At 36.6% G+C, this 12,087-nt stretch overlaps 1 protein-coding gene across 2 annotated transcripts; it reads right to left on the reverse strand.

Moving 5' to 3' along the window:
• Positions 1-4,389: 4,389 nt before the first annotated feature.
• Positions 4,390-6,466, reverse strand: LOC122308911 (protein yippee-like At4g27740). 2 transcript variants are annotated; one of them, XM_043122190.1, is made up of 2 exons: positions 6,137-6,466; positions 4,390-4,804 (listed from the first exon to the last, which is right to left on the reverse strand). In XM_043122190.1, the coding sequence occupies exons 1-2, from the start codon at positions 6,230-6,232 to the stop codon at positions 4,580-4,582; spliced, it is 321 nt and encodes a 106-aa protein (XP_042978124.1). In that variant the 5' UTR covers positions 6,233-6,466; the 3' UTR covers positions 4,390-4,579. The 2 variants fall into 2 exon arrangements, with proteins under 2 accessions (XP_042978124.1, XP_042978125.1); XM_043122191.1 differs by lacking the exon at positions 6,137-6,466 and adding an exon at positions 5,275-5,367.
• Positions 6,467-12,087: the final 5,621 nt, after the last annotated feature.

The following is a 12,087-nucleotide window of genomic DNA, read 5'->3' on the forward strand; positions in this document are numbered from 1 at the left end:
TTCAGAAGATTAATACACCTCCAAATAGTAAGGAACATTCGCATCTCAAATCCTATAGTAATACATTAGGATTCTTGAATGAAGGCAAAAAGGGGTGCTTCCCAACTCCTATTATTGCCTAACGTGAAGGTCATGCACTTTTTGGTCGTTGAATGGGGAATCAATGATTAAAATAGGTCAATGCAAAAAGTTGGTTTGAATAAGATCTCCAGCACCCTGTATTCCTTACAGATCATTATGACAAATTGCTATTTATATTCTCTTTTATTTGCCACTTTTATTCAAACTGAGGGATGCCATCGGCTACAAAATCCTAGCTTTGCCAAGTACAATGATCTCATAACACGACAACATCTGTCAAAAGGCAACCTCTGTTCGACGAGAAATCCAGATTACGTAAATTGCGTTATGAGTTGTATTAGAATTTGACGGGATGGTTTATTACAGAGTCGGGAGGGAGATACAAGTGCTGGCAGTAATATGCAACTGATGAAACAAATGTTACAAGATCCCAAGCACGGTCATTTACAGAGGGACAAGAATATTTGTTCTGCTAACATTCGATCATACATAAAAATATCAGAAGAGTAGAAAAATAAGCTCCACAAAAAATCATCGAACAAACGAAATTGGTCTGAGGAAAGTAACCAGTTAAATTCACAGAGTTTAATAACAATCATCGATCTAACAGGCAACAGTAGAAACTGATCATCAATCCATCAAAAAAGATTTCTTGCCTAGTCTGGCCTGGTCTGGGTTTGCGAAGATTCCATATAGAGAAGCTGGCCTGGTCTTGGTTTGCAAAGGGTGAGAGAGAGGAACTGATACAAAAGATGGGTTTGCGAATGCTTTCACTGCCGATGGGTTTGCAAACTAAGGGAGGGAGAGAGGAGATTTGCTCGGGTATTGGAACTGGAACTCTTTTTGTTTTATTTTTTATTTTATTATTTATCATTGACGCACGCCACATCAGACGCCAATTGCGCGGGGGCTCCCTCCCAACGACAGTACGAAGAAAAATTAGTTAAGATTAGTTCGTATTTTTTATAATAATTTTAAAGAACTTCGATTGTAGAAGGAATAAGGCCATTTTTTGCCCCATTCCCCTATCCAGTACGTTAAAATAAGAAAGAGGAATGATGCATAAATCTCAGTGATTCATTTACAGAAAAGCGTCTAGGTTATATGGTACTATAAGGAGCAATCAAGCATCTAACGTAAGTACAAAGGAGGAAATCAATGCAACAAACCTACACAACTAAGGAATCTACATGAAAACAGGGAAAATGTGTTTTACAAGGAAATGAGTATATTCAGACTTCAGTATTACTCCCCTCAAGTTGGAGCATGAAGGTTCTGAATGCTCAATTGCCAATGAGATATAGAAATTTTTCATGACCCAAAGCCCTGGTGAAGACGTTGGCAAGTTGAGTAATAGTGCAAACATGAGCCGTGGAGATTATGCGTGCGCATAATTTCTCTCGGACCATGTGGAAGTCAATTTCAATGTACTTAGTGCATTCATGAAAATTTAATTTTTTGGGACATGGAGAGCCGCTTGATTGTCACAGTAGAGATGTATGGGTTGGGGATGTGGAACTGAAGATCAAAGGAGTAATGAGAGAGTTTTCAACCAAATAAGTTCAAAAGTTGTAGTAGCCATTTAACTTCAGGAGATGAACATGAGACAATAACTTATTTCTTTGTTTTCCATGAAATGGGCCTGCTACCAATCTCCAGGATCGGGAGAGGACTTGAGGTAGCAAAGAAGACGAACGACAGCATCATAATGTGGTTTGTGGGGTCGGTGAATGAATTGACTGTGAGTATTGACAACATAGACAAAGTAGGTCGAGTGATGGCGAGGTAGATCAAGCGCCAACTAGGCGACGGTAAGGATTGGGGTCGGAAAGTAGGTCACCATCTTGATTGGTGAGTTTGAGATATTGCACCATGGGAAAAGTTGCAGGCCGGGAGCCAAGATAGCCACTATCATCCAAAATGTCAAGTGCCTACTTTCGTTGATTAAGAAAGATGCTTGCAAGACAATGAGCAACTTGTAAACCCAATAAATACTTCAAAGTGCCGAGGTACTTCAGAAAAGATTGGTGAGCTAAGAAGCTCTTAAACTTGGTGATGGCAAGGGGATCACTGCCTGCAAGAAGAATATCATTTGCATAGACAAGTATGGCAGTAAAAGAACTACCTTGAGAGTAAGTGAACAATAGATGAAAATTTGGAGAACCAATTCCATGAGAAGATGGTGATGTTTACGTTCTACAACACCATTTTATTGAGGAGTCTCTACGCAAGTGCGTTCCTGAAGAATGCCGTGGTCAGTGAAGAATTATTGCATGATACGAGATAAAAATTCTTGTCTATTATCAGTTTGAATGTGATGTATGGTGCATTGAAACTTATTTTGAACAAGAGCATGGAAGTATTTGAGACAGGCATAAGTTTCTGATTTTAAACCCAAACTTGCGTATTGCGAGAGAAGTTATCAACAATGGTTAAAAAATAATTGGCTCCAGAATTAAATGGTGTGGGATAACCTCTCCAAAGTCATAATAAATTCGATTGAAGGGGCAGCACATGAGTATGGAAGGCAGTGGGTATGGTAAGGATGATGGGTTTGTAGTATCCATCGCGAACTTCACCCATTCCAATCAGCTTCCTCCTGTGTAGGTGCTGGAAAACGCAAAAGGCTGGAAATAATAAAGTGGCACAATCCAAAGATTTGGGTGAGTTTGCTAATAGAAAGAAGATTGAATTTGAAGGCAGGAACATAGAGAATATTATCTACGGACAAGTTCTCAGATAACTTAATGTGACCTCTGTGTGTAATGGGAACAACTTCACCTTTGTGTAATTGGACGGGATTAGCATGACTAACAGGTTGAGTTTTGTGAAACAAAGATGAGTCAATGTCATAATGTTCATTTATACCACTATCAATGACCCAAACGGTGCCATCGGAAGGAGAAATAGATTTACAAGAGAGGAAAGAAAGACTACCAGCAAAATTGGGTAGCATTCAGAGTTGGAATGGATGGCAACAATGTTGGCAAGATGAGGAGTGTCGAGTTTGCTACTGCCAGAGCATTGATTCCCACGTGAATGATCCCAGTTTGGAGGATAGCCGACTTACTTGTAGTACGTGTCTTTTCAATGCTCAAAATTAGCGCAATGCTCACATTTCTGTCGACATCATCCATGCCCCTTGGAATCAGAGGCACAAGCAGAAGAATTAGATAAATTTGAGGATTTGTTGCCATGGCAATGGATTCTGTAGGTGGATGTGGAAGATGCAGAAGTCTTTGTCACTCTTCTTGAGAATTGAATAGACTTTACTTACAGTTGGGAGAGAGTCCATGGCAACGATTTGACTCCGGATTGAGGCATAAGAGTCGTCCACTGAATTTGTTGCAACAACTTAAAAGCACCACAAGAGCAACGTGGAAGATATGTTATATAAAAGTACTCAACTCATCCCAATAAGATTTGATGGTATTATAGTATGCAGCAATGGACATGGTAACTTGCTGTAAAGTGCTGATACCACGCTTAAACTTGAATAGACGTGGATTTTGGCATTGAGAAAACCAATTTTCTAGATCAATACATACTTCTCGAAGTAAATCACATTGGAGGCCAAGGATTTGTTAATGGAGTTGAGGATCCAGGACAAAATCATGTCGCTGCAATGTTCCCATGCTGATAATTCTTTTGGATCTGTTGGTCGTTGAAGAGTCCCATCTAGAAAAGCCAAACTTGTGTTTTGCAGTGAGGGCCATTTTCATGGCTCATTGCCAAGTGAAATAATAGGATTCTGTGAGTAGCGTGGACACAAGGATGGCTTCTGGATGATCAGAGAAATGGAGGAAATAAAGGGATGAAGGATCATAGCTAGCTGCAGGTGTTGGAATGTGGGAAGACGTTGGGTTGCTAGTGTCGGCTATTGATGAAAGAAAAAAGAGTATGAATCGACTATGGCTCTGATGCCATGTTAAAATAAGAAAAAGGAATGATGGATAAACCTCAAAGATTCATTTCCAGAAAAGCGTGTAGGTTATATATATAGTACAATAAGGAGCAAATCAGGAGTCTATGCGTGGAAACAGGGACAATGTCTTTTACAAGTAAATGAGTATATTCGGTACAAAGTATCTACCCTACCCTTTCTTTTAGTCCACAGATAAAAAGAGAGAAGATTTGGATGAGGATTCATTTTCCATGATTTCAAAGACCAGCATCCAGCAAGGAAATCAAATTCCCTTTCATTAGGTGTATGCCATATCAGGTTTCCTGACATATTTTGATTAATGCAGCTATCTTGTTAGGAGAATAAGATTCTTATAATTGATTTCAGAACCAAAGAGCCACAAGTTTTTATCAGATCAGCAATATAGAACTTAATTATCCAAAAAACCTTCAAGTTTTGGGTACAAAGGACCCTATAGTGAGTATAGCTGAAAATGTGGAACCAACATGCTAATATTCTATCTGGGAAAAATGAAGTAGGGACCCTTTTTTCTAATGGAAACTGTTATGGATATTGTCTTCACATTTAGGATTATTAATATTCCCTGGCGATTTTTGCTGTCTCAATTATGAACTTCCCTTCCTTGAACTTTTGTTTCACCTCATAAACACGTAAGTATTTCCAGCCTAGGATCTCCCCACAGTTGCAACAATAGATGTCAGCAACACTGTATGCACCAGTTATGAGCTTCCTGTCCTCTTTTCGCCCAACAATGATGTTCATTGCATGACTAAACAAATATGCTGGCCCAGATTTTCCCTGAACAATGTAATGGATGAAGAGATTGGGGACATGTCAATTAGAACATATAGTTATAGACAAACATATATATGAAGAAATCAAAACACAAATTTAGCATGTATATGGGTACCCAAAAACCTCAGCTTAAACAGATTATATCAAATTGCAGAATAGCATGCCATCTCTTAGCCAATTTATGTAGAAAGTCATATCTACAGAAGAGCATCTTTCTGGCAAAAAGTAGTCCAAATGAATCTAGCTACAAAAATAGTTAATTGAATAGAAGCTGTGTAGTATCAAAGATTATATAGAGTTGCCATAAATGATCAATGAAAGCTTTTCTTGGAGAAAGCTGAACTTCTAGGCTATTAATTACTTGCTACTTTCGATGTATCCCTTATAAACTAAAGAACTATAAAAGTTAAACATTACATCATTTCAATTACACACACAAACATATGTATGCAGAGTTTTAAGTTTCTCTTCACCCAAAAATCTTTTGATAGCAGGTCCCTCTGCAGGGCAAGAGGATTGCGGCAATTTTTACAGATGTATAAAGGATGATCCCTGAATTCTGCCATTGAAATGAAAACTTAGGACCAGAGGAACAGAGCTTAAAATTAAAAAAAAAAAAAAAATGAAAAGAAGAGCACTCAAATTACAGTTTGATCAATCAGGGAAACTGAACTTTCTTTATAATTTTTTGGAACAATAAATGGGATAAGACTATTGACTTTCCACAAATGAATGATGGCCTTTCTGCTCTCAAAGTGCTAAGCTGGAGGCATATTAGACAGCGTATGCTATGATCAAAAGGTTAAGTTTTCAGAGTTGACTTGAGAGAATAATTAACAAAGAAATTGGAAAATAAATGGAAATTTGAAAGAATCCAAACCGCAACAGCCAACAGATATGTCAAGGGATAACGTTTTTTAAAAGCATGATTTTATTGACTAAGAAGAAGTATAAAGCCTGCCAAGAATTCCATATCTTATGAAAGGGGAAGGAAAAAAAGAATCTTCCTGGTGGGTTTTAGATTATTTAGGCACCAAGAACAAAAACTCAGTAATTAACAATCTATGATCTTTCAATTATGAACCTCTCTCCCTTGAACTTGCTCAATAAATTTGTTGTACTTCAAATCTAGCATCTCGCAACAATTGATACCATCTTTCCTTAAATGAGCAATTTGCACTAATCTGGAGAAGACCAAATAAACAGTTTGACAATCAACTGCTGACCATTTCCAACATAATTATCAAGGATCAATTCACATAAAAAAAAAATGTAGTCATTACAAAAGGTAATTACTATGTCACAAAGAAAAAGTTGAGGGATGTGAGTTTATACAATATAAGCCTTAGAAAGAAGGTCACTGCGAAGCGCAATAGGATTTTGGCAATTCCTGCAGCTGTACAAAGGAAGATCACCAGCAACCTTCGCCATTGAACTGAAAACTTAAGACCAAAGGAACAAGGAGAAACTTTTCTAAACCACGAAAGCTTAGAAAAATTATTTGAATCCACAACCTGGGGTGAAGTGGTGTGTGTGTATCTACGGGAAGGGAGTGGTTAGAACTTAGATGAACAATTTCAAATAGCTGACGGAGAGAGTATCAAGTAGAAGATAAGCCTTAAAGAAAAATGAGGTTGCTAAAGACAAGGTTAGTGGGGTCGCAAACAGCGTGGAAGAAAAGAAATGTATACAAAGAAAGAAGAGCACAGGAATTATATAAAAAGTAATCATGTAAACTCGGCTCATTCGTTGCAGCTTCTTTATAATGAAAATAATTTTTTAATATGATAAACTATATCAAACAATTAGTTCATGAGATTGTTAGAATATTTCCTAAGGCAGAATCTTTCTTCTTTGTTTATTTTTCTCACTGTTTGTATTACAAGTCAACAAGACCCACGTAGTTAAGTAACGGTAGATAGGCCCTGTTTAAATAATGAAAATATTCCATCTTATCTCATCATTATAATTTTTTTAAATTCTCGTTCAAAGTATAATAAATAATTCAATTGTTTTAGTTTTCAAAATAATAATAATATTAAAAAAAATATATTTTAACAATATTTTATTTAACTTTTAATTTTCATCTCATCTTATTTCAACTTACTATCCAAACATATCTAAAAAAAAATACTCTCTTCCTAAGTTCGCTTGCAGGTGAAGGCATTAAAAATCGCATAGGATCATCACTCTGATTTCGTGATTGGCTTCATCTCGGTTAATCCAGCATCATAGCTACATTGACCTTTTCACCTTCCTACCACTTTTCTTGTCAATATTCTTGGAATATATTTCTAATGTTATAAAACTTTCGTAAGGAGAGAGAAAGAGATAAATATCAGAGAGGTTATAAAACTTATGAATTTTTTAAAGGATTCAACGATATATATAGGAGTACAAAAGGGACTATGCTTTTGACGGCTAGCTCACTATGCTAGCACTATGTACTGTGCATTTGACGGCTAGCTCACTATGCTAGCACTATGCACTGTGCATTTGACGGCTAGCTCAAGGTGGTCATACAATTTATTTTACAACAATGTTATTTTACAACACTCCCCCTTTGGATGACCACATATAATGAATATGCCTCGTTAAAACCTTGCCAAGGAAAAACCCTGTGGAAAAAAAAAACAATGGCGAAGGAAAAAGAGTACAATATTCATGTGTACCGTAAAATGCTTTAAAATTGCCTCATTAAAACCTTGCAAAGGAAACCCAGTGGGATAAAACCTTAGCGAAGGAAAAAGAGTACAATCAGCATAAGTCTTCAAGACATTACTCCCCCTGAAAAGTGCATGATAAAAAGGTTTTCAAGTCTCCGCATTCCAATATTCTGCACAATCTTCTTAAATGTTGCAGTTGGTAATGCTTTTGTGAATAAATCTGCCAGATTATCACTTGATCGTATCTGCTTGACTTTAATTTCACCTTTCTCTTGAAGTTCATGAGTATAAAAGAATTTAGGTGAAATATGTTTGGTTCTATCACCTTTGATATATCCTCCTCTAATTTGAGTAATACAAGCAGCATTATCTTCGTATAAAGTTGTTGGACTATCATTAATCACTGGAAGACCACACTTTTCTTGAATATGTTGGATCATTGATCTTAGCCAAATGCATTCTCGACTTGCTTCATGAATTGCAATGATCTCTGAGTGATTTGAAGAGGTAGCAGATAGTGTTTGTTTGACAGATCTCCATGATATAACAGAATTTCCATAAGTAAATACATATCCAGTTTGAGATCTACCTCTGTGTGGATCTGAAAGATAACCTGCATCTGCATATCCAACTAATTGTGGACATGAGCCATGTTGATAAAATAATCCCATATCAACCGTACCTCGAAGGTATCGAAGGATATGTTTAATGCCATTCCAATGTCTTCGAGTTGGTGCGGAACTATATCTTGCAAGTAAATTAACTGAAAATGCAATATCAGGCCGAGTGCAATTTGTAAGATACATCAGGGCTCCAATTGCACTGAGATAAGGTATTTCAGGACCAATAATTTCTTCATTGTCTTCACAAGGACGAAATGGATCCTTCTGCACATCAAGTGATCGAACAACCATTGGAGTACTCAGGGGATGAGCTTTGTCCATGTAAAAGTGTTTCAAGACTTTCTCTGTATAATTTGACTGATGAATGAGAATTCCATTTGGCAAATGCTCAAGCTGCAGGCCGAGACAAAATTTCGTTTTGCCAAAATCCTTCATTTCAAATTCATTCTTTAAATATGTAGCGGTTCTTCTGATCTCTTCAGGAGTTCCAACAAGATTTAGATCATCAACATAAACCGCAATAATAACAAATCCGGAGTCTGATTTCTTAATAAAAACACATGGGCATATTGGATTATTCTCAAATCCTTCTTTCAATAGATATTCGCTAAGGCGTTTATACCACATACTTCCGGATTGCTTTAACCCATATAAAGATCTTTGAAGTTTAATAGAATACATACTTCTGGATGTACTCAGATTAGAAGCTTCAGGCATTTTATATCCTTCAGGGATTTTCATATATATGTCATGATCTAATGATCCATATAAATATGCAGTGACCACATCCATCAACTGCATATCCAATCTTTTTATAACTGCCAAACTGATCAAATATCTGAATGTGATTGCATCTATAACAGGAGAGTATGTTTCCTCATAATCAATCCCCGGTTTTTGCAGGAAACCTTGTGCAACAAGTCTTGCTTTATATCGCACAATTTCATTGCTTTCATTACACTTACGTATAAATACCCATTTATATCCAACGGGCATTACACCCTTTGGTGTTTGTATAATTGGTCCAAAGACCTCTCGCTTTGCTAGCGAGTTTAATTCAGTTTCAATAGCTGATTTCCATTTTGGCCAGTCATTTCTACGTCGACATTCTTCGACAGTTTTTGGCTCAATTTCTTCATTACTTCTGGTAATGTCAAGAGCCATTTTATATGAAAATATGTTGTCGACAACAGTTTTATTTCTATTCAAAATTTCTCCTGTACTCATGAAATGTATCGAGATCTCGTTATTTTCAGGTACCTGTCCCTCTTCAAGGGAAAACATTTCATGAAATACCTATTCAGGAGGTTCTTTCTCAGGAGATTTACTCTCTTCAGGAGCATCAATTACTCTTATGGCCTGTGTTGGTATGGACTTTTCAGGAGTACCAAATTCATTTTGTATTTTCCTCTTCCGAGGAATTTTGTTCTTAGCACCAATAGGCCGTCCACGCTTCAGGCGTATCTTAGACTCGCCTATTGCTGTTTTGGCAACTTGTCCTTCAGGGACTGTAATCCTTGCTGGAACATTAACAGCAGGAATATATGATTTTACCACACCTTTAGTGTCAGTAAATACATACGGTAATTGGTTTGCAACACTTTGCAAATGAATAATCTTTTAAACCTCTAGATTGCATTCTTTTGTACGAGGATCAAATTGGGAAAGAGCTTTATTTTCCCAAGTAATTTCCTGTCGTGCTTCAGGCACCGACTTCTCATCACCCAATGTCGGAAAAATGGATTCGTCAAAATGACAATTCTCAAAACGTGCCTTAAACATATCTCCTGTAAGAGGCTCAAGGTATCTGATAATAGATGGAGAATCAAACCCAACATATATCCCAAGTCTACGTTGAGGGCCCATCTTTGTACATTGTGGAGGTGCAATTGGAACATATACAGTACATCCAAAAATACGAAGATGAGAAATATTTGGTTGCTGACCAAATACAAGCTGTAATGGTGAATATTTGTGATATGCTGATGGCCTAACTTGAATTAATGATGCTGCATGAATTATAGCATGTCCCCAAGCAGAAATAGGAAGATTTGATTTCATGAGTAAAGGTCTAGCGATTAGCTGAAGCCTTTTAATCAATGATTTAGCTAAACCATTTTGAGTGTGTGTGTGGGCAACTTGATGTTCAACATCTATTCCTATTGACATGCAATAATTACCAAAAGCTTGAGATGTAAATTCTCCTGCATTGTCCAATCGAATAGTTTTAATTGGATAGTCAGGGAATTATGCTCGTAGCTTAATTATTTGTGCAAGAAGTTTAGCAAATGCAATATTTCTAGTGGAAAGTAGACAAACATGTGACCATCGACTTGATGCATCAATTAAAACCATAAAATATCTGAACGGTCCACTTGATGGTTGAATAGGCCCACATATATCCCCATGAATCCTTTGCAAAAAGGATGGAGATTCAAAAACAACCTTTGAGATAGATGGTTTGATAATCAATTTACCTTGAGAACATGCAGAGCATGGATATTCATTGGGTAGGATAATCTTTTGATTCTTTAGGAGATGCCCATACGAATTATCAATTATTCGTCTCATCATTATTGATCCCGGATGTCCAAGGCGATCATGCCAAGTCATAAATATTTTGGGATCAATGCACTTCTCGTGCATTATAACATGTGATTCAATTGTTCTCATTTCTGTATAATACAATCCAGATGAGAGGGCAGACAGTTTTTCTAATACGAGCTTCTGGCTCGAAATTATTTTAGTAATGAGAAGATGCTCTTTCTTATCTTCGTTAATGGTTTCAATATGACAACCATTACGACGTATATCTTTAAAACTCAATAAATTTCTTCTGGATTGTGAAGAAAATAGAGCATCATCAATACAAAATTTGGTGCCATTAGGCAACACAATATAAGCTCTTCCGGAGCCTTCAATTAGATTCGATGAACCAGAAATTGTATGAACATAGGTTTTACACAATGTTAGATTTTGAAAATATTTTTTATCCTTAAGAATTGTGTGAGTTGTAGCACTGTTAGCCAGACATACATCTCTATTATTCATCTCAAAGATAGAAAGTTCATCAATAAGACTCATGATTCTACAAAATATATAAAACTTTCATTACTACAAAACATTGCAGAATAAAAATATTTTACAATAATATAAAGGAAATATATTAATTAAAAAGGAACACTTCCATGATCAATTCTACCACTAGAATCCTCAAAGAAATCAGAAACATCAAGGCTTGTAATATCTTCTCCATCTATAGAATCTAAAGCATATGATGGTTCAGCAAAATTTGTTTCAAATTTCTTTATTTTTTCTTTTATAGAAGATTGGTATAAGTCAACCAAGTGCTTAGCTGTACGACAGGTACGAGACCAATGTCCAGTCATACCACATCTATGGCATCCATCTTCATATTTCTTTAAACATTTTGTTTTGAAGACCTTTGCCCTTCTCTGAGTTGAACCACTTCTGGTGGTACGATGTATATCTATTATTATCCCTTTTAGTGTGGTCACTTCTAGGACCTCCACTTCTATAATTTTTCTTACCACGTCCACGCCCTCTTTTTCTTTGAAAAGATGCACCATTCGCTTCTGGGAATGATGTAAATCTAGTACCATTCATTTCAGAGAATGATATAGAACCAGTAGGACGTGACTGGTGATTTCTTAACAAAAGCTCATTATTTTGCTCAGCTAATAGAAGACAAGATATAAGTTCAGAATATTTTTTGAACTTTCGCTCTCGATATTGCTGCTGCAGGAGCACATTCGAGGCATGAAAAGTAGTATGTCTTCTCTAATAAGTCATCATCAGTGACTTTTTCACCACATAATTTCAATAGCGAACTAATTTTAAAGAGTGCAGAGTTATACTCACTAACACTCTTGAAGTCTTGCAACCTCAGGTGCATCCAATCATGACGAGCTTTTGGGAGGATTACAGTTTTCTGGTGTTCATATCTCTCCCTTAAATCATTCCACAAAATAAGTGG

The sequence above is a fragment of the Carya illinoinensis genome, chromosome 5, assembly GCF_018687715.1.
Source record: "Carya illinoinensis cultivar Pawnee chromosome 5, C.illinoinensisPawnee_v1, whole genome shotgun sequence".
Lineage (NCBI taxonomy): Eukaryota > Viridiplantae > Streptophyta > Magnoliopsida > Fagales > Juglandaceae > Carya > Carya illinoinensis.

Coding starts and splice junctions, on each gene's coding strand:
- LOC122308911 (XM_043122190.1), bottom strand. CDS start 6,232: ATGGCGAAGGTTGCTGGTGATCTTCCTTTGTACAGCTGCAGGAATTGC. Junction 4,805..6,136: donor TTCTTTCTAAGGCTTATATT/GTATAAACTCAC, acceptor TACATTGTTCAG/GGAAAATCTGGGCCAGCATA.